Source organism: Myiozetetes cayanensis, unplaced genomic scaffold, assembly GCF_022539395.1.
Source record: "Myiozetetes cayanensis isolate MyiCay16 unplaced genomic scaffold, myiCay2020 scf6-25, whole genome shotgun sequence".
Taxonomy (NCBI): Eukaryota; Metazoa; Chordata; class Aves; order Passeriformes; family Tyrannidae; genus Myiozetetes; species Myiozetetes cayanensis.
In genome coordinates, this window is record NW_026087853.1 from 24,636,749 (window position 1) to 24,659,854 (window position 23,106).

General features: G+C 34.9%; 1 protein-coding gene across 4 annotated transcripts in view; it reads right to left on the bottom strand.

Moving 5' to 3' along the window:
- The window catches only part of NPAS3 (neuronal PAS domain protein 3), a 609,449-nt gene that overhangs the window by 182,909 nt on the left and 403,434 nt on the right, over positions 1–23,106 (bottom strand). For all 4 annotated transcript variants that reach the window (XM_050335759.1, XM_050335760.1, XM_050335761.1 and 1 more), the window contains one exon: positions 6,420–6,509. In XM_050335759.1, the coding sequence (XP_050191716.1) occupies positions 6,420–6,509 (90 nt within the window). The remainder of the gene's footprint in view (positions 1–6,419; positions 6,510–23,106) is intronic.

Below are 23,106 nucleotides of genomic sequence, written 5' to 3' on the forward strand. Positions count from 1 at the left end.
TTTCAGCTCTAGTACTACTGTGATCTCTTTATATGTTCGACATCCAACATTAAATTAAAATGCTGTTATAAATCCTACTTTCTGAATCTGGAATGAGTGTTGGGTTTTTGTCGCATGAGACTGCAGCAAATCTTGTCAAAAGCAAGGAAGCACGTCTTGTTCACTCAGAATTAATGTTGTGGATGAAAGAAGGAGGTAAAAGAGGTTGAATATGGTGAACTGTGGGTGTCAAAGGCAGTGGGTAAAACAGTTTTGGGGTACCAAACAGAGCATAACATTTGCTGCTTTCAGCAGATTCCTAGTCAGTAATTATAATTAACAATTACTAACTGCACATGAAAAATAATTTGTTCATAATATAAGGTATTTTAAAAAATCCTGCAAATCTTTAAATGCCTTTATTTTTCACAGTCTGGGCAATATATTCTTCTGTCCTAGACTAAACCAGTTTTGTAATAACCAGATAAAACAGGTTAAGTGTTTTGGATCACTTCATGACCATACAGTGAAGGTTGTTACAGAGTGTCTATGCAAAATTATGCATATTGATGTTGATGTTCAGGACTTCTGTCAGCTTGTCATTTGCACTTGAGTTGTCTTAAAAGTTCTTGGGTTGGGATAGGGATTAAAAATCCCTCAAAAATTTAAACAGTATAATGAAAAAAAATATTAGGCACTGATATAAAATACTGTGACAATGGCAAAATCTTCTCCTGAGGAAAATAAAGCTGCAAACAGTGAGTGTGAAAAGAAAGCGGGCGGGATATTTCTGTTATGTAAAAGAGTGCCATATGTTTTGGAGTCTTTCAACTGTGTCTGATAAACTCTAATGGCAGGTATCCCTTCTCCTTTAAGAGCTAAGTTTAACTACATTTAAAAGGCAATAATGGTTTCAGCAAAGATACTGTGTCTATAGATATTTTCTCTTGTTCAGTTCATTCATAATTATGAAGAAAAGAAACAAGCTTGCCTTATTGGGGGTGGGGGAATGCCTTCAAGAGTGGTTCAATATCTGGATCGAACAGAAGAACTTTTTCCCCCTAAGGATCCTGCCTGAAGAAACCTTGACATGCACAAAGTCAGAACCTAGACAAAGTTGCCCTGGTGAGAACGATAAGGTCACCCGTGGGATTGCTGAGATTATCTCTGTCAAGCACTTGGACAGCATGCAGTCAAATGATGCATCATGCAGTCATTTTCGGGGGGGAAAAAATCAATTTCTTCAGCAGGTCGCTATTTGCTTTTCAAAGTGCCCTTGTAGGCCTTCACCACCAAGCATTTATCAATTTAAATGTTGTAAATTGATAATGTGCCACTGTGCCTTGTACTGTTTCTGAATTATTTTGATACTTATATTTTCTTACTGCTCTCAAAATCCTCAGAGCTGTTCTATTTCAATAGAGCTCCTCCCTTGCTCACTTCTTTTAGCATAAAAGACAAGAGTAGATTAATTTTCTTATATTGAATGTTAAGGAAAAAATTTTAAAACCCCACATGACCAACACACAATTTCCCAGGTTTTTATTTGTTATTTTTAAAGGGGAAAAAGTATTAAAAAGTTATCAACGCTAGTGCACTAATTTACTAAATGAGCACAAATGCTCAATTCATATAGAAGTATTTAAATTCAGAACACTAAAACAATGATAAAAACACGAGAAAAAAAAATCGAGTTCTTTCCTGGATTGGCTATTTTCTAGACCTGCTTAAAAAAACTGCAGTTTTCCTGTGAAGCTCCTGAATTTTCCTTTTCTTTTTTTTTTTCCCCTTGGATTTTTTATATCATTATCATTATCATTATTATTATTATTTAGATAATAGTACGGGAGGAAAATAAGGTAGAACTTAGAGAATGAAAGTGCCAAGATTTCCTTATATTATTTTTTAAGCAAACAGAGCACAAAAGCAATTCTTTAACTATCTACTAACCTCAATTTGCATTGAAAAACAGGTAGAGCATAGTAGTTGAGGTTTGTGCTTCGTAAAAGCAAAAGAAATACATGGCAGTTGCAAAGCATTCTTAACCTCCAGTGATTTATTGGCCCTCAGCCAAGTTATCAGGGGAATCTAATTCTTCTTTATTATTCAAATAAACCACATTTGGCACCATGGTTCCTTTTCAGAATAGCTTCACAAATAGAATGAGTACTGTCATTTATTTGACCTTGTACTTGTGTGCTGTAGCTATAATTTTATTTGCCATTTCATAGAACAAATGCACAGAAAGCCAAAATAAGGAGATAGGTTATGCTACTAGTAACAGAGTACACATGTAATATACCTGTTGGTTTTGCCTGCCTTGTTTTAAAAAGGATAAATTATCTGCAATTTATTCTTTTTTCTTCCTTCTTCATCTCTATTATCTATCTCCTATTATGCTAGCAGCTGCACTGTTCATTTTTAGTGAGCTCTCTTTTCAACAGGCCAATTTCCAAACCTGCTGCATGTCCTGGACAAGTAGGAAATCTTTTACTATAAGGTATGGACCTCACAGAGGGGAAGCAATACATACTATCTTTGTTGAGTACAACTGTTGGTGAGAGGTGACTATTTTCCTGAAAGCAAAAGCACCCTAGACAGATTATCAACCCATAATATTTTCTATGTTTCAATAATATTTTTGACCTTGAAACATCCTATGTCTGACAATTTTTTCTTTACAGGTAAGAAATATTTTTTCTGTCTGGTTCCGGATAGATTTTATTCCCTATTTGTTACTATTTACATTTCAGCATATTTTTGGTCTAAGCCTCAAACACAGAGACTTTTCAAAAGAATTGAAATCTCTTAGGTAAGCACAGATAATTACTTCTAAGTGCTGGAAGGAGTGAATTGAATGCCTCTTCAATGTCTAGATATGATGACTCTTTTTATCCATTTTCTTTTGAAACCTCATTGCATTAAGATGGCAGTTACCCTGATATCTAAAGTTAGCTACTGACTTGGAAAGTGCCTGGGACTAGATATACATGAAGAACAAACATCACTAAAGAGATGCATTGTAAAAAGTTGTTTGTATTGACAAAAGGGAAAGTTACACTATCACAGGTCATGTTGTCCAACCCAGGGAGAAATTGTGGCCATATTGCACATTTCTAGACATGCCTGAGTCTTTCAACAAACACTAAAGTTCCTGAAAGAAGTGAAAAGTATGTTGAATTATTTCAGCTTGCCTCAAGTATAACAGAACCATGACAATTTATACATACTGAGGGTATAACTGGGAGATTTTTGGTCCATTTCTGCTGCTTTGATTCTTTACATTACCTCACTCATTATTTTCAGCTAACTCTGTCTTTCCCTCTACTTTCTGTGTTCTCTGAAACTGCTTTTGTTGGAATTCCAGTGTGGTCTAAAACATATATCTGCCAAACTAAATTAAAATTTTTGGCTAGCATTAGCTGGAAGATAAAGCATTCAAAAATATATATTGATGAGTATCTACATGCAAGGTATATTCACTGTAACGTCAAAAATGTATTTATTGTAATTTTTGTTTACTGTGCAAATATACTGTTCCTTTTGCCAGAGGTAACTTTATTATCATCATTGCCAGGCTGCCTCCCAAGATATTGTTTTATCAGATTTCTTTACTATTAGTCCTGGAGCTATCTGAGAACATCAGCATCCATTTGTTTTGCACCACTGGCTCTAAATGTTCAGAAAAGAGAAAAATTGGGTTCTGTGAAAAACTGTTTTCACCTGCTGAGATTCAGTAAAAGGACTGTTTTCCTATAGCTAAGAGACATAAGATTTTGCTTCGCAAGTACAAAATGTATTGTACGTTATTTCCATGCATACCAGTTAAAAAAACCTCAACAAATAAACAAATAAAAAACCTGAACTAAACAAGGATGAAGTCTTAGAGAAATCATTTGACTAGAAAGTAAGACTCCACATTCAGCATGATGAAGATGTTTCAAATAAAAATGTTTATTATATATATCCAGATTTTAAGTTGAAAACTGCCTAGAAGTTCTCTATGAATATGTAGTTTGGCAGTATAAGGATTGGGTCATTTCAACATTTACCTGCAGTACAAGAAATGTAATGCCACATTTATCACATAGCACCAATCCAGAAATTCAGAATTCACAAGGATTTTAAGTTTTTGTAGTGCAAACAGTAGCATTTCCATGTATAGTCTGAGAAATGGTTCTATGAATATTCTTGCTGATATTTTTTGTAACAAATAAGCTTTGACAACTGAATTAGAATTAAGTAGCTACAGCATTTCTTTTGAAGTTATTAAGAGACTAGCTATAAAGTATTGTAGCAAGAGAATAAAACATTAAAAATATAAGTACAGGAGATCTGAGAAGTATAAAAATGTCTCCATAAAGATAGAAGAGAAGACCAGTAAAAATCTCAGATATTTTAGTAGATTTCAGTAGATTTCATTTACTATTGCATAAAAATCCATAGTCCTTGTTCTGATTTTTGGTAGCTTTTCCACAAGTACTTTCAGTGGTGAACACATGGAAATGTTTATCCTGATATATCAAATACTCTAACATGCAAAGAAAATCCATTTATTTATCTGAACACTTTCTGAAATATGTATGTGGATAAAGATTAAGTGTAAAGTCCTAACAACACCATGTGAGTTCAGAGTATGGAAAGATTTACCAGCTCCTACAATTAAAAAGACAGTGGCAGAAAATGCTTTTAACAAGAGACTAGCATAGGGTTAAAGCCAAATTTTTCTTGAACAGATGATATTTCAGATGGCCGCACTATTCCAGATGCATCAATTTCCTTGAAAATCCAATCCATATATGTGCATATGCTGTGCTGGCAGGAGGACTGACTGAAATGGCCAAAACCCAAGAGCTAATATTCTTTTGGCCAGAATAATGCAATTATTATTTTCCTAGCTATCAGTCTAAGCATACAGAGCCATCTGTTATGCAAAGCAAACATACACATCTCAATTACAGAAAATGCAGTTGCCTTGACAGAATTTGGATTACACCACTAACCAGGGCTGTAAAATTTGTTTTAAGCTAGTGTATAATGGATGCCTTTCAGGAGTTTCCTAATTAGCATTTACCTGCTTAAACTAATTATCCATCCTTCTTCTTTACTGGCTTATTAAACTTCGTTGGATACTATGCATAAAACAGATTAATATGAACATAAGACAATAATAAACATTAAAGTTCCAATTCTTTACTGTATTATCAACATGGTGGTGCACTGATTTAAAAATGTGGGATTCTTCATACTAACTCCCAAGCAGATTAAGTCAGGGATTAAAGTCTATTACAAAACAAGGGACTTTAATGAGAGACAAGAATACAGATATGACTTAGAAACAGCTCTTGTTTCCATTTCTAGCATTGGGTTTGCCAAAGCCATCACAAAATAACAATTACTGAACTTATTACAGACAATTGCTTGCACGTTCTATGAGGAATTAATGAAACTCTATTCAGATTTTCACCAGATAATATTTAAAGTTAGTCTTTTTTTGGCACCAAATGTTAAAATTTCCTGTTTCATTTTTGGTGGGATATGGCAAAACTGAGAGTAGCTTGTGCTAATAGGTGTTTCCTCATAGCAGTATAGGTCCCAATTTAAAGGAGCTGAAATAAATATTATTTCAGTGGTTTTTTTTTTTTCTCCTTAGGGTGACTGCAATAGAAGTAGATTATCCTACTCTGAAAATCATCATGCAAAATCTTTCTACTGCATTTTTAAGTGCAAGCAGAAAGAAGCTATCCTTCCTAAACAGTTCTGAATGCTGCAGGATTAGGAATAAGCATTAACAACTGACTTAACAACTGACTTTCTCCCCACTTCTGTCCTGTCTTTTAATCTTTGAGAAACAGTTGTCAGCAATTAAACGAAAAAAAACCAAAAAAAAAAAACAAAAACCAAAAAAACAAACAAACCAAAAACTTTTACATTTTATAAATTCATCTCTTCGTATTACTGAGCATTTGTGAAAGCATCAAAATTGTCCTTGTTGGAACCCTCCCTGCAAGACATTTTAATGGTCTCTTTCAGCATTTCTTGACTCCAAATGACTCCCTGTCATCGTGTCAGCTCCCTGGATAATGCAGGGTACTCCATAAACATCCAGTAATAGGACACAAGGGAAGTACTATTAGAGTGTCCCTTTCCTATCAGGTATAGAGGTTTAAAGTTCAAAACAACTGAGAAAAGAAACTTCATTTGTTCTCAATAAATTAATAATGATCCTTTGTGGCAAAAAGTTTTCAGACACATCTCAACATCCAATACTGATAGGCAGATTTTTCAGTTGCATCTCAGGATGAACAAGATGCAACTTTAAAAAACTAAGTTAATAATCCATGCAAATACAGAAGCAAAATTATTATTTCCTTAAGAATGATAGACAGAAGAATGCATAATACACAGTTGAGTTTCTAGAATTGAAAGCATGTACTTACTTGGGACAGGCCTAAATAGATGGAGACAGTTTCTGAAATGTACAAAAATTTTCCTTCTTGATTTAGTGCAAATACAAATCCATCCAGGGACTATAGAGTAAGAGGAAAAAAAAAAGTGAATAGATTAATAAAAATCTCCAAATTACAGATAGAAATAGATTCAAATAAAGACATCACAGAATAAATTGAGAAAAATGTTCTATTGTTATGAGAGTGGTTTTAATTTGAACCCTTAGACAATTCCTTTATATTCTGCCTACATTTTAATAACCAGCATATAAGTATATACTAAGTTCAAGGACTTACTGTCATGCTTACATATGCCATATACTGGATAAAAATTTATCTCATTTGCTTGACAGAAGAAATACAGAAAAATGAAATGTTCTTTTTTTTGTTTTAACAGGAAGAGATAAATAAGGAAAACAAATAACCTTCCAATTGAATGGCATATAAAAAGATACATTCCCCCCCCCCATCTTTCAGAATCAAAGCAGACAATTTCCACTTCCGAAAACTGAAAAGGAGAAAATAAAATCCTGCCATCACTCAAACCACTATGGACCTCAATAATTTGTAAATTAATTGAGGATTACACACACATGCACGCACGTGCATGCACACCCCCATTTTTCTTTTGTGAGACAACAAACAAAGCCAATCAGCAGATTACTGTCAAATATGTTTACAGCTTAGGTCTCTAGAAATGTTATGAATTTCATCCCTTCAGTATAAAACTCTAGATCAGATTTTATTTTGACAGGTTCAAGTCTTTGGATGTGGTTTCCATTGCAACTGCAAAAATCAAAATACAACTATAGTGATCAATGCATACCTTTTGAAACATGAGTGCATTTAATAAACAAAGAACTATATTCTAACCTGACACACAGAGTAAATTGCTACACATTGAGATAGAAATACACCTCTATGAATAAGAGCAAACCATCAGTAGGAAGAAACTGCCTTTCATACCCTATTCTTGTCTTTACCTTTTTGCCTTTAGTGGGAGTGATTACTGGCAAACACTCACTATTGCAAAGTAAAATCACAAAATACCAGAAATTAGAAATGTTAAAACAAGTCAGAAAATATGAAACAGCCCAAAAGTTAGGAGGAATAATGAACAATCCCAAAAATATCATCCCAAATATTTCCTTGTGACAATGGTACACGTAAAGTGAAAATATAACTGTAGCATGGATCAGTCTGGTTTTGGAAGAGAAAAGAAGAAAACCACATAAATTTGATGAAGATAGAGGATGAAAAAGTCATGTAATCATTTCACTCCTTTTCAAATACACAACAGTGATTTCTGAGAGGTTTTATTTTTCTATTCTTCTGCTTCTTGATTAATTTCCAACAGGCTGCTAGTCAGAAGCTGTCTTTGGCAAATGTTCCCCCTTCTCTGATGTAGTAGGTGGTGGAATTAGTTCAAAAATCTGAGTTTTCTAAAAATAATAGACTACATATTGGAAAACAAACCCTCACTAAAGACATTGCATTAAAGAAAGACCCTAATTTATATTTATGAATTAATAAAAATGTAAATCTGCATAGATTTCCTTCATGTAAAAACATTTATATTATGCAAGCCATTTTTGACCTCTTATAAATCATCTTTTTTTTTTTTTCCAAATTAATAACATCAGTTCCTTGCATTCTTAACATCAGTAACAGGTGGAAGATTTGGAACAGTGAAGTTCAAACTTAGATCCATCCCAGGACAATCAAAACCTTTGCACATCTGATCTCCTCCACTATGTACAATTTCTTTTATTCAGAAGAGTAAATCTTTAGAGGTCTTGCTTTAAGTTTTCCTGATGCTCTGTCCCGTGTTCCTTTGAAGAAAATGGTTTAACTCTCTGTGAGATACAAAACTGAGAAGCATGACACTGACTCCCTGGCCACCTGTATGGAATTTCATTCTCCACGAGCAAAACAACTGAATGAGACAAAGGGCCTATCTGCAGCTGTTGGTTTTCCTGGGTCTTACAGGATGCACCTACACTCTTCAGAACAGTGTTTGGAATATCCATATAGGCAATGAAAAGCCTACCAGAGGTTTATTTCTAACCTGTTGTTGTTAGTAGTTGGTATGATTATGATATCTGATCTTCCTTAGAATTTTTTTTTTATAATCTTGTTAAATTTTTGGCTTAATAATATCTTGAGGAAAGATGTTTTACAGGTTATTTGTATATCATACAGAAACAACTTTCCTCTTCTCAATTTTTTATATAGCCAGGATTTTAGTGCAGTCCCCTTGCTTTGTTACTTGAGAGAGTTACATATAGTTGGAAGGTATTTATGATCTGGTCTGTTTAGTACACTGCATTAGTATGTAATTATCTGGCATATCTTGACAGAGTTTTGTAAGAATAGAAAAATAATTCTTTCAGTCACTGATGGCTTTTCTACTTCTTTTATACACATGATATTATTTAGGAATAAAGACTTAATGAAACAAAAATTTGAAGGAAGCTTTATAGTACTAATTAGGTAGAAATGTTTCCCTCAGTGCTGTTTTGAAATTGGGTGCAAACTGTTTTTCTGGAAATATATAAACAAATAAAACTATCTCTGATCAACACAGCTGTACAAAGAAATTTCAACCTCCATAGCTAAAGTTTGAAATTCATCAGCAACTGGAAAGAGTGATGAAGAGAGAAGTGTTAGTTAAGCACTTGCTACTTTTCCATGCCAATGACTCTGATTCTCTCATTTCAATTAAATGGTTTTAATTCTTTAGTCTTTTCTTCTCTTATCTTTCTGGGAGACTATTCCTTACTTTTGCCTCCAAGTAAGGAGGCACCACTGAAGGACTGGCAGGTTCAGTGCAGCATGCCAACACCTTTGCTTTCCTATGTGATTGGTCACAGCCTGTGCCATAAAATTTGTTCATTAAGCCAACTGAGACTAATAAATCATGATTAGTCATTCCTTCTCCATTTCTTTTCCTGCTTCTCTGAAGTTATGCTTGGATACCACTACTGACTGAATTCAGCAATTTTTTTCAACAGAGCAAAATCAGAAAGTTTATTTAATCATATTTTGAAAAAGCCACTAATTAACAGCTAATGGACACCTAATTACTTCCATGCCCAAAATACACAGACATTAGAACAAAAGCCTCAAGTACTAAGCTCAAGTTCCAATACCTAAGAAAAATGACAATAAAAATAGGAGGAAAAGTAGCCACCTTCCAATGTAAGGCAGTTCCCACCAGTATGAAAGGGCTGAGACAGACCACTTTTGTGACAATGTTGTTGTTCCTTTTACAGGTCAAACATTAGTTCTGAAGGACTGTCTCATTCGTTATTCATAGGTATTATTTATGAATATTTATTATTTAAGTAATGCGTGTTGAAATTTTTCAATTTTTCATAAAGCGTACATCCTTTGTGCATGCCAAGAGAGCAGCAGACTTCAGAGAAGGTACAAGGCAACATCACACAGGTTATCTTACATAATGCAGAAGAGTATGTGATACCACTGTATACTATATATTCACAAACAATTTTGTTTCAATAAGGAAACTCTGGAAGTATTATTCATATCACCTATGTGTTACTGAGGACACAATAAATGAGAGAAGGATACTGGATTTAGTCAGCTTTCAAATCTCTCTTTTAAAAATGAGTGCCAGTGTAATTTCCAGCCAGAATTTCTGAACAGTTTCACTGTAGTTCAAAGGCAGATAGGATTTCTGGTTTGGACATTGCACAGTTAATTATAAATAGGGCCTGTAAAGGTAACTGGTTTTTCATAACATGCCCTATTTTCATGGAAGGAGAGGGGATCAATATAAGTGTAGAGTGTCTTCTGTTAGGAAAATATTCTTGAGTTCAATTATCTATTTTTTTTTTTTTTTAAATAAATGAAGTTGACTGTCATAAAACCAGTCCTATCCCATCTAGTGTGGCAGCTGAGAAAGGGTCAAGGTGACCTCAAATGCCAATTTTGAGCACAACCCAATTTAAGGTAGACTGACAACTTCTTGTTTAAACCTACATTTACTGGTTTTATGCAAAATGTGATTAAAGCTGAAGCTCACAAGTACTTTTTATTTCAGAAAACCATTATGTATTATGCTGTTTCAATCACCACAGGCTACTTTTTAATTTATTTTTTTTAACTGTCCCACTGTTTTCAACAGGCGCCAATTAAGATTCTGGGGTCAAAGGGTTAATTACATCTTCTTACCCACTATGTAGAATTTTCTGATTATTAACCAAGGTTGGATTAAGATGAAAAAGAACCGACACAAATGTTAATGCTTGCCCCTCCTCAAGAAGATTTATCATAATACCATGCTGAAATCTATATGCTCTCTTCAAAGCTGTTAAAGAATGAAATCTTGGAGGGAACACTAAAATAAATGCTTTAAAGACATGCAAGTATCTGATTTACTGAGCCAGTTTTCTTATTTCTGAAAACTGTTCTAAACTAGCCAGACAGGACTGATATAAGTTTTCCATTGTCACATACCAGAGAGTCAGTGTGGTAGATATGAAGTAAGACTCAGATTTAAAAGTCACTAGCTACAGCACCTCTGGACAATAATGCAAATAATTATAATTTATATCCTCTGACATCAGAATAATACAAAAATGTAAAGCACAGGTTTTTAACCCAAAATACTAAGTGTCTTTTGCAGTATTTGAAGCATAGTGAGGTTATTTCTTCTCAGGATATAAAACCCACTGTACCACTTTGACCGAATATGCACTTATGTATAATGCATCATAGTAAATGGATTTATATTTGTCAGAGGAATTTTGTCCCAGCCATTTTTGCATATTCCCAATACAGGCAAATTTAATTCACTGGAGTCTTACTACAGTGTCCTTCTGGAGAATATCCTCATATTTCATACTATCCATGAAGTCCCTAATTCTTTCTAGTGTATTCCAATGCTGCAAAACCCCCTGTTACCCTGACCTAAACTCCAGTTAGAGTGAAGAATTACCAGTAGGCTAGGTTATTTTAATGACAGATTATTTTAAACTAAGCCTTCACCATCTGTTCCATCCCCTAATTATGAATGCAAAAAGAACATATTTCACAATTACATCAGTAAAAAGTAAGATATACATGATTTAAATGCATGCATGTGTTCTTTGTCCAATGCAGCATGCATCTGTGATGTTTTTCTCATCATTTAGGCTGTGATCAGGAGTTAGGGGTTGGGGAAGCGAATACTCCCCCTGATAAAACAGATTAATTGATATACTAAACTTTTTCCTGGCAAACAGATCATCTTAATTAGAATTTTTCAGTGTTATGACATAACGATATTATAACTGGAGCTGAGCATTAATTTCAGGACAAAGCCTGTCACCAATTAGACATACTACCTTCAATAACAGCAAAAATATTTTACTTTTTTTTTTTAAAGAGAGGCAGTACTGGATGCAATTGACATTTACAAAAGAAAACAGTCCCTCTCATAATATATCTATAATTGCATTATTTATTTATTGTGTTACAAGATGGCTTAAAAAACATGATTTATTGAAGAAAGAAACAAAAAAGTTTCATTTCAACATGGCAACCATTCTTGAATGAGGGTTTAAAATAAAATCAAAGGCATAAACGATGGCTAACAGAAATCTGGTCTTAGTATACTTCTACTGTGCTCTCATTATTAAGATATCAGAGCAATATCCTCCAGCAATACCAGCAAACATGCAAAAGCTTAACTATTTAGGTGGAAAAATCTGACCTTGGGCTTTCACAATTTCGTACTAAGAGACAACCAGAGTACTGTGCTGGGAAATAGGATTTTACATGGGAGGTATTTGATATACATGAATAAAAATGAGCAACTAAAGTTTGATTATCTACTGACTTACACAAATCTCTAAAAGCTTTATTCCTCCTCCTCTGTCTTTTTAATCCTGTGCAAAACAAACAAACACCAAACAAGAAAAATAAAACAAAAAATCAACCAAAACAAAAAAACCCCACCCAAACCAGAAGCCCAAATAAAATAAAAAGGCATAAGACTTATTGCAGTGTTCCTTGTGCTACAAGCTTTTTACCACTGAGTAAAAATCCCAGCATTAAACACACAGAAATCCCTTTTTTCAACTCTTATACCACTGCCATTTTCTCAATCACACTTCACCATAATGGTTATATGACTACATGATCATAGATTCCTTGTGAATTAATGACACATATTTGACAACAAAGCAATGTGCACTTGGCAGCAAAACAACTACAGTAAAAAAGATGAGGTAAGGGGACAAACTCAAAGGACGCAGTTAGAATGGACTTTGATGCCAGTTTCCTAATTTGTCATCTTCATGCCCACTGCTTATGTGGCCAGATGCAATTTATGACAATAAGGAAGTGCCAAAAAATAAATTTGTCAATAATAAGGATGTCTGCTTTATAGTTCAAAGCCAAGAAATAAAGGAAGAGGATTAAACTTTACTGATTCCTCTGATGCATCTTTCACAGACTTACAGAATATGTAAGGTTATGTATCCAAAGCAGCAAGAACTTGCAGTGGCAGTTTTAGTACTTGTTTAAAAAAAAGCACATTTATTCCAGATCAGAATCACTGCAAAAGTGGAGTGTAGAAGAGAAAAGTTCAGAGCCAAGAATAATGTTTAAAGGTGGCAGTCAGGTTCTTAAAATGTATTCCCAGTTTTATTCACTGATAATAGATTGACAAGTATCAGAGGTGAGCTTGAGAATCACAGCAATGGGATTACAAGAACTAATGGGAGTTCAAGAAAAAAATCAGAGATTAAGAGTTTGACAATTTTTTGTGTACAAAAGCAATAACTGACTTTTAGGGATCTCTGCCTTATAGATATCAATACTGTTTGTTTGTTTGTTTGTTTTTTCTGGAAGGCCATTCTATGCTGCTACAAAATCCCAAACCACCCTGTGAAAGTTGTGTATTAAAGCACTGAACTTTCATCTAAATGATGCCTGCTCCTGATGAGCTCCTACCCTCCCTTTTATAGGATTCCTAGTGCTGGTTCAAGACTGTTTGGACAGCAGATTGTAATGCCAACAACTGTGTGCCATGTAATACAATCAACTATGCCTATTTAGGATGAGACTTCTCATATAAAGATTATATTATTTATCTCTTATCCTGAGAAAACGACCATTTTTGGTCAGGATTAAGTGTATACCTATCTGTGGACTGACTTTGCTTTGGATACATATGGTTTGAATATAAGTGGTTTCTGCCCTTAGGTGGTACAATCATTTATACATTTGTGCAGCGAGAGGTGCTGCCCTGAGTAAAGGACTTGACAATATATCTACTTGCATAACATTTACTAAATTAGTGCCAAAAGTGAAAGAGTAAGGTGACTCAGCAGCAGGAGCTAAGATACACAGTGAGAGTTGGCAGAATGAGGGGTTGAGTCCCCAGACCTGCAGCTCAGACCACACAGCAAGAGATTGTGAGAACCTGATGTGACTGGAATGACGTGCAAGTAGAAGCACCTATACAGGCAAAACTGACTGTGGGAAGAACAGGCATTGTTGTGAATCCCATTGTTTCTCAAGCTGTAAGTTTGAAGTCCTTTGTTATTTATGAATCTACAAATCTGACACTATGTGAAAGTAAACAGATAAAGGTAACTAAATGCCTGTCCAAAAAGCTAGGTAAAAAAATTATGCAGAAGAATTTGTGATATGGAATTAATTTCATTCTTAAAATATTACCTGCACTCAATAGGTACTCAGATGTTCTGGTGATTGATCCTGACAATTGGCTTGCTAGAATTAGGTGTCTAGCCCAGACCTGAGTACTTGTGTTCTCACCTGCATCACACAATTTCATACATATGAGGCAGAGAGGCTGTGCTCAAGGAAGAACAGGATGAGGGACTTACACTTAGCATATTTAATCTAATAGATGGCAATACAGACAATCAAAATAGATTATATATGAGAAATTGAGTTCTTTGGCTAGCATACCATTCTGATTTATACTCTTGAAAAGAACATGTTGAGAATACTTTTTAGACAATGGAAAATAGATATAACAAGAACATAGAACAAAGTCAAAAAAAATCCTCTTCTTATCTTCAGCCCTTATTGCATGTTATAATACAAAGAAGACTGAACCTGGTCCTAAACAGCTGAGAATTCTTCCAGCTGCCATTAAGCTCTGTACAAATTCAGGAGACCTATTTACTATAACAATTCTTTCTCCACCTAGGGGAGTGTGTGTGGAGCAGTTCCACATTTGTCCACTCCCAAGAATTCTAGGATTCAGATGGACTAAATTAAAGCAGCGATTTGCTTTTCCAGTAAAGACCAGTACATAAAAGTCTCCAGATTTCTTACTGTCCCTTGACTCCTTAATCTTGTGACCCTCAAAACAATCAGAATCTGGACTGGCACAAATCAGAACATGCTAGTTACTAGAAGTTAGGTTTATAGAGGCATGGAAAAAAACCCAAACAAACAAAAAAAACCCCAAACCCAAAAAAACCAACCAACCAAATAAAAAAAAAACCAACGAGAAAAGGAAAAAGTCCACAAAACTATAATCTTTTAAGGTCTGGACTGTGAAGTGGCCAAATTTGTTTCCTCTACTCTGCATGTCTTTGTCTGTCCACCCTACTAACAGCATTCAAATCCAAGGTTAGTTTTTCCAGATTTGACAGAGGGCAGAGGTCTTAGAGAAATATCTACATGTTTGGAGAAAACAGATTTATAATGGAAATGAGACCCTCTGAGAGCCTTTGCAGCAGTAAAAGTTGGACTATGAGTTCTTATATCATTAGACTTTAAACTGGGACAGACGTCACAGAACAGAGACCTTCCAAATATCCTGATCACTGAAAAATCCTCAAAATGCTTACACTGTCTTAAGATACAAAAGTCAACAGAAGACAAGATGGAAATATACAGAAAACTATGCTTGCTGGTGCCCATAGAAGCTTTGGTTTCCATTCACTTATCTGTGCAAGGAACACAGGAGTACAGTGACTACATAGGACAAACAACTTCATGGAATAACTTGGAGATTTCATTAATAATAAAAATATTTCAAAATCTTGCCCTGAAATAATTATCCAGTACATCTACATTCTTCACAGTAAAGTTGATATCTTTATGCTGGGTCACAGCACTTTGTGCAAGAGTTTTTAAGTAACAGTGCTTCAGTCCAGAAGTACATTTCACATAAAAGTGGAAAATGCACATTTATGTGAAAATCAATTATCCTGATACTGGAGGTCTGGTCCTGAATGGTTTGAGGAAGTCTACTCAGTTTGTCACTACAAAACACTATTGCTATGTTGACCTTCTGTTTCACAGATGGAATATGAGACCAGCTGAGAAGACAGCATGTAGCTTTGCCATCAACAGGACTCTAATCTCTTCCTGCACCATGAGGAAATATTGTGTTTCTCCTTCCATCCCTCCTTCTCTTTCTTCCTTCCTTTTCCTCTTTTTTGTCTTTTTTGTCTTTTTTTTTTTTTTTCTGTGAGTTCACCTCTTGTGCCTGTGTAGCTAAAGATAAGTATGGATTTTGCTGTTTACCAGCTCATTGCATAAATTCAAGCATATCAACAGCACAGAGCAGCTCTTCCAATGAAAAAGGTTTATATTCTTTTTAAAAACAAGCTAATATATTATAGTGGCACCTCTGACTGCTGTGATAATTAAGGGTCTGTTTTTATTTCTATAATAAAATCCTACTCTCTAGTGTGGGGATGGGTAAGTGGGTTACGATTTGTCCAGAAGCCAGAAACACAAGGTTTCAAAAAACAATATATTTTTTTCCTTTTAAAGACAGATTCACAGTTACCATGTGAAAATGTTCATCTGCATTTTTACCATAGGGTTTTAGTATGCAGCCAAATTACCATGCTACTCCCTCAAGGGGTGCCCTGGATCAGCTGCAGAATAAAGTATCAATAACCTGCTCATCAAAGGGTGCTGTAGATTTCTTTGACACTGCAGAGTCCAGTAGCTGTTGGTTGTGCCAATAATCCACAAGACCGCATTATTTAAAGAGCTCCAAATAAGTCTTGACACCCCCAATCCTAATGCTATTTATTACACATGTCAACACTATATGTTGTATCCTGTGTCCCAAGTAGGAACTGATATAATTTCTCTCCTCTGTTACTATCTGTTTCACTATAACTTGTAAGAGACCTGAAGCCTAGTCTCTCCCAAAAATGATTGTGGTAAAACTGTCTTCATCAATGGAACTGATGAAATAAAAGTCCTCCTCCTTTTCCTGTTATTCCAAACCACCTAGAACTAAGGAATTCTAATTTCTTCTTACTATGAGCTTTAAACACCCAGTGTAAAATATCAGTGTAGCATCCCAGCTTTCCCTGCATTCACTGTGATATTTTTCTTTTTTCTGCTCTATTAAAAGGTTCCATGTATCTGCAGTTGTCCTGTCTTGAGCAGTATCTTCTTTTAGACCCAAAGCAATACTTTATACGTTTGCTTGATTGTCTACATTTCAGGCAATTGTCATCATTTATCTGGGCATCATTGTTGTGCAGTTCTGAGTTCCTGATCCTGCTACCTGAACATCCTGTAATGTTGCATTATAACAGTGTCTCTTCTCTCTATGCAGTGTACTTTCAAGTCTTACTTGAGGTGTATCAGTGAAAGAAATTCTAGTGAAAGTTTAACATCAAAATTCTTATTAAAAAAAAAAAGAAAATACAAATCAGAATTTCCTCAAACATACATGTCCCAGTAGCTTCATTTTTTCTTCATTTTTTTCCTTTCCTTAAACCATAGGAAAACTACTCTGAACCAAAATCAAATAGAATTATGGAATGGTTTGGGTTGGAAAGGATCTTTAAAGGTCATTTTGTTACAACCCCCCTACAATGAGCTGAAACATCTTCAAAGAGATCAGGTTGCTCAGAGTCTCACCCAACCTGACCTTGAAAGTTTCCAGGGATGGGGCACCCACCACCTCTTCGGGCAACCTGTACTGTCTACTCTGAATCTACTCCCTTTTACTTTAAAATTATTACCTCTTGTCCTATCAAACTGCACTGCCAGTACTTTTTATGCTGCTGTATGAATGTCTTTGCAGTTCGGATTTTGTTCCATTACCATGCCCAAATGAACATGCTGCCTGACACACTGCACAGAAAGTAGTATAGAGAGACTTCTGCATGTAAATTTGCCATTTTAATTGGCAGCCACCCCTCCAACTTAAAAATAAATAAATTTAAGTGGTCATGCTTTAATGAGTTCCGACATTTATCTGAATTTCTTCAATCTGTTTTCAGTCACTATAGTGAAAAAGAAATGGTGTTTTATCAGTCCTTCTCTGACTCTGGTTTGAAACCAGATGGGAAAGAGCAGAAGCACACACACACTAGATAACTGCAACAGAAATATAATCAAATGTTTTCTACATCTGAGAAGACTGAATTCTGACTAGGGTTTAAAATATAAACAGCTTTTTCAGCCTCATGACTATCCATAGCAGGATTACATTTCAGCTTGCTAGAGGTGATTTCCTACAGTATTTAAGAACTGTTTTTTATTTCTAAATTAAAATTTTAACGGAAAATAAACACACCAGAGGACTCAGAAATTCAGAAAGCTTTTTGACCTCAAAGATGGATATTAATGGCATATGAAACTTTAAAGCATCTGTGTTTGAAACTAGAGAATATCTTGCCATCTATTTCTACGTAAATATTGTTGGAATAAAGTTCCCCCTCACAAACTTCCTGTGCCGTTTCCTAATCCTGCAGTGAAGTTATTCTACAAATGTAGAAATAGATTTTCCAATTAGTCATGAACAAGAAGAGGAAAAAAACTTGATAAAAACAGGTTTGGAAAGCAAACAGAAAGTATGTACATACTACAGCTATTTGAAATTAGTGTCCCAAATTCACACATAAAATTCTGCCTACAGCCAAATTCTAAAGAAGCTCTTACTGATGCCAAGGAGGAACCTCACCCTTTTGACACCAAAACTTTATTCAGTGTAGAATTAGTGTTTACTAAACCACTCTTGAATAGTAATCAAAACAAACCTAAAATCTTCATAACTGATAAATTTGCAATATATTGTCTCTATTCCAAATAAAAGAGGTTTCATATACCTTTGCAATATATTTAATTAGAGGTGCAGATATATCTATAGATAGTCTACAGGCCTCAAAGTTAAAACAGACTAGATAAAAACATAGAATATAGCTTAAAATCAATGTGGATGTTAGATCCATTGCACACAGATTGAAAAGCATTACTATGAATCTCTGAAGGTAAACAGTAAGATTTTTGTTATTGCTAAGAAAGAGAGCAATTAAGCTGTATAAGCATTGTAAAATTAATTATTTGATTAGGAGAGGTACAGAAAAGAATTTAATTGCACAGAACAAAAAGAAATCCCAGAATTTAGGGTGCAACTTTATAATGCACAGGGAATTTCCATACAAACATACAAACAAACATACATTTCCATACAAACACATACAAACTACAGATATCTTGGATTTGGAGTAAAGCTGTACAAATCTGTCAATATTTTGTGCTTCACATACAAACTTACATTTCTGCCTCTGACCTACAATAATTATAATCTACACGCAATAAGTAGTTAATTTCAAAAAATCGCAATTATCCAACTACTTAAAAGCTCTTTCCTATTACACAGTAAAATCTTTCTTGTACAAATGATATCATAAACTGCTCTTGCAAATATTACAGCTTCAAATCATATTTACTATTTGTAAATGCTTGTTGAACACAGCAGGTGGCAAAATGATTTAGCATCATGAACAAATACATATGGTTGCTTGAGCCCCAATTTTAGAGTAGATAAACCTATTTTCTAGTCCTACATTTAATGGACTAGAAATAAGCAAAAAGGCAGCTAAACCACTGTACATATTCGACAACTTACTACTTCAAGTGAACTTTCTCATATGAAGTACTATACTTAAAACAACTTAAAAGCAAATCACAGGTCTCACATATTCCATGACTGGCTCTACTGCAGTATTTCCCCTAACAGTTTTCAAGTAGGATTATGCACTATGGAAAAGGAAATGCAAAGGTAAAAGCAGGAGCACAGTGTTATGTAGTCTAAAATCAATAGAGAGAGAAAGGACATTAACCAAGAGGGTAATAAAAAGATGCTGCCTTAGACAGTAACATAAAGAGCCCTGATATATTTTTCTCTTCAGAAATGCTATTCCTTATGCCAATTTTCCCTTAGCACTGCAGTAGTTTCTCTGTGTATATACACGTCATCTTATTTTTTTGTCTTGTTCCAATTTTATGTTTGCATTTTATTTTCTCATTTCCTTCCTGCTACTCCCCTGTTTCTCTTTACTAGCTTGATGTTTACACAGACCTTTACTAGAATTGCAGGGTTTGGAGAGATCCCATTTTTCTTCTTTGTTGTAATGCCCGCAGTTTTTTCCCAAAGAAAAGATAAGTTTACCCAGAAAATAAAAAGCTAATACAACCTTTTGCTCATCAACAAAGTATGTCTTGCTGTAGCCAGGAATAAGTTAATAAAACAGGGAAAAAGCTTAGTGGCTTAAAGAAAAAAAAAAAACAAAACGCACCTCCTTGGGGTTATGAACGAACAATGTTGTTTTTTCTTCCCAGCGTGCAAGGATTTAATTAAGTGATAACAGTCACCTTGGGGTGGCTGCAGAAGGCAATAATATCTAGGTGAAGAAAAATGCTGAAGAGAGTTGAGTACAGTCAATTTATCTTCAGAGAAGGCAATAAATGAACAAAGCATAGGTATTTGGCTGATTGTTTTGGAATGTTTCCATTACTGATAAACATCAAAATAAAAGGACAAAGATTTGGTATTTTCAGTATCTGAAATGTATTAAATACAGAAAGAAACGAAGGAATAAATCAGTGTGAGGTCATATCCTAGAGTTCTAATTGCAAATGGTTTGGTAATTATTCAAGCTAAACATAGAACAAGGGAATTTTAATGTTGACACAAAGGATAGAAATACAGCTGAGATGTGTATTTATAGCAAACACAAGCATTGGATGAATTTCACTCTGGAGAAAAAAATTGGTAAGTGTAGATGGAAAGAAGTGATATATATTACACAAATATATGCAACTTTGTAGCCAGCTACCCAAAATCAAGGATTTAAAAACATGTTTGTGGGAGCTCTTCAGGAAACAAACGGCAATCTCAATTATCTGTAAGCCTATGTTCTGCCACCCCCATATGCAGAGAAAGAGATGTGTGAGAAAGAGCAATATAAAGCAGAGAGCAAAGACTACTAGGAAGAAACATTTTCCTTTACCACAAAGCTGCTAACAATTTGCTTTACATTATTTGCAACATGGGGTTTGAAAGGAATACACAGGCTGTCCTTAGGGAGTGTGATGTGGGCAAAGGGGTCTGAAAGCTGTGTCCCCATTATCTCCAGTAACAGTACTTAGTCTTCCAAAACTTAGCACAACTCATAGTACAGCTACAATAGTTCTTAGCAAGCAGGATAATCAGCCAAAGTCTCTGCCAAATGGACACAAATCATGCTGAATATGGAAGATGGGAGAAACTGCACAAACACACCAATAATCTTGGGAATTTGCCACATTCCTTTATCCTTTTCAAGTTGGAAACTCTCATTTTCTGTCTTTAATTTTTATACTTTTTCCTGAATCTGTCTATAGCAGTGAGGGAATTGATATCTATCTCCTTGAGTTTACAACCAGGTTAAATACTCAACCACACACTTCTGTATGAAGAGGATGAAGCCCATACACAATTGTTTTTTAACTGTGTGGGCAGATACTCTTTCAAACAGAAGGAACATGTCAATAACAAATGGTTCACACAGCATCCGGAGAAAATAATGTGTGTGTGTGCGTGTGTGTTTGTGGCAGAGGATGAGAGCAGTCTAGTGTATTTGAGTTGAAAGAGAAATATTGATTTCTGAAAAACATACATCATTTTCAATTTGAACAAAAACATTAAAACAAATTTTCAATTCAGGTGTGACGTTAACTACATGATCAGAGTGCAGGTCTTAGAATTAAAATACCATACAAATTTCATGTGTAAGACTACACACTCACTGTTCTTTACGTTTGGCCATTTTATTTATTTTCTTTCTTTCTTTTTATTTTACCTCTTTAGTGACTATTGGAAATTAATTGGATCTTAACAAGTGAAACTTGGACTAGGTTGCTTTCCTGAACTAACTGTTGCTTCAGAATCTCCTCCACTAACTCAAAATATTTATCTGTTGGAGGTAATGAAGTGCCAGATTAAGTTCACGTCTCTGGGTCCTCCTTCCTACCTTCAGGATAAAGAGCACTTCCCATGAATTCAGAGGATTAAAGCCTTGAAGCCAGTTCCAGAATGTGCTGAAAGGACATCAACTTGACAGATTTGAGGGATAGAAAGGAGGAAGATTTGAAGGTTAAAAAAGAAAATACAATACCTCCCCCCTCCCAACAATAGAGAGTGAAGATCACAGTAGGAGGAACAAGCTTAAGCTCTCCTTAAGATATAGAAAATATGGTGGGAAATGTACAAATATAATGAGTATAAAGTACAGAATGAGGAAAAAAGGGGGACTGAAGGACAGAACCACAAGCACTGAAAAGAGAACAGAAAGACCAAATACGTCCAAGAGAAAGTAGGATGAGTATCAAGAGGAGAACATTGAAGAAAAAGTAGGAGAAAACTACTAAGTTGTACTTCTATTAAGTCATTTTCAGAGAATATCAATCTGTTGTAGACTTTTGTGTGAATATACAGGTATGCCATCCAAAAATTATTTGGTTCTTCACAGCAGTTTACATGGCAAGGGCACAAGTAAGGTCAAATACCAATTCAGCAGTGTCTCAACTGAAGCATAGATGAAGAAGGAGGATTTCTTTTCCTCTGAAGGATCTTTTCCCCAATTTTTTTATGTTACTAACCTATTCTTGTCAGGGATAACTTTTATTGCTTGCTTACAAAGACTGATACTGTGTCTGGAAAATGCTAGACTGCACAAAATAGTAAATTTTCCCGTAGTATCTTCCTGTAACAGAATACCCCTGGACATACATGCAAAACATTTTGTTCTTCCCCTTAGAAATTGCTTCAGACTTTCTGCAGTATTTTAAAAAGACCCTTCCCAAACTGTTTAGTTGTGTGAAACTGTTCAGAGTTAGCAGTCCAAAGCACAGCCTTGAAAACAACTTTTGTAAGCAAGTCAAGAGAGAAAATTCTTATAGTACTCTGCTCTTACAGTGGTAACAATGGACAGCTGTCAGCAAAAAATACAAAGTCATTCAGTTCGAAAATCTGCTGTAACAGAACAAACCCTTTCCCCTTACAAAGATCTTGAGAAATACTCCTATAGGAAGCACTTAGAAGTAATAAAAAAGATAGGAAAACACTGTTGTCTTGGGTGGACAAGTGGTTTCCCATTTATATTAGTATTAGTTGAAAAATTTGGCATGTGTCACTTATATATATATATATATCATCAGTGAGAAAATTTATCAATAAGCACAATGTTAGCTGAAGACATTCAACTACCATACCAACATCTCCATGTGATCACTGCTCACTCTTAAGGATGCAATACCTGAAAAGTCATACAATCTCAAAATGTCAATGCATCCTGAGTGTACAGTGTCATTCAATCCTGTACTTGACCAATCAGCCAAACACTTAAAGTCTAATTTAGAACGTTCAAAATTTATACTGGTA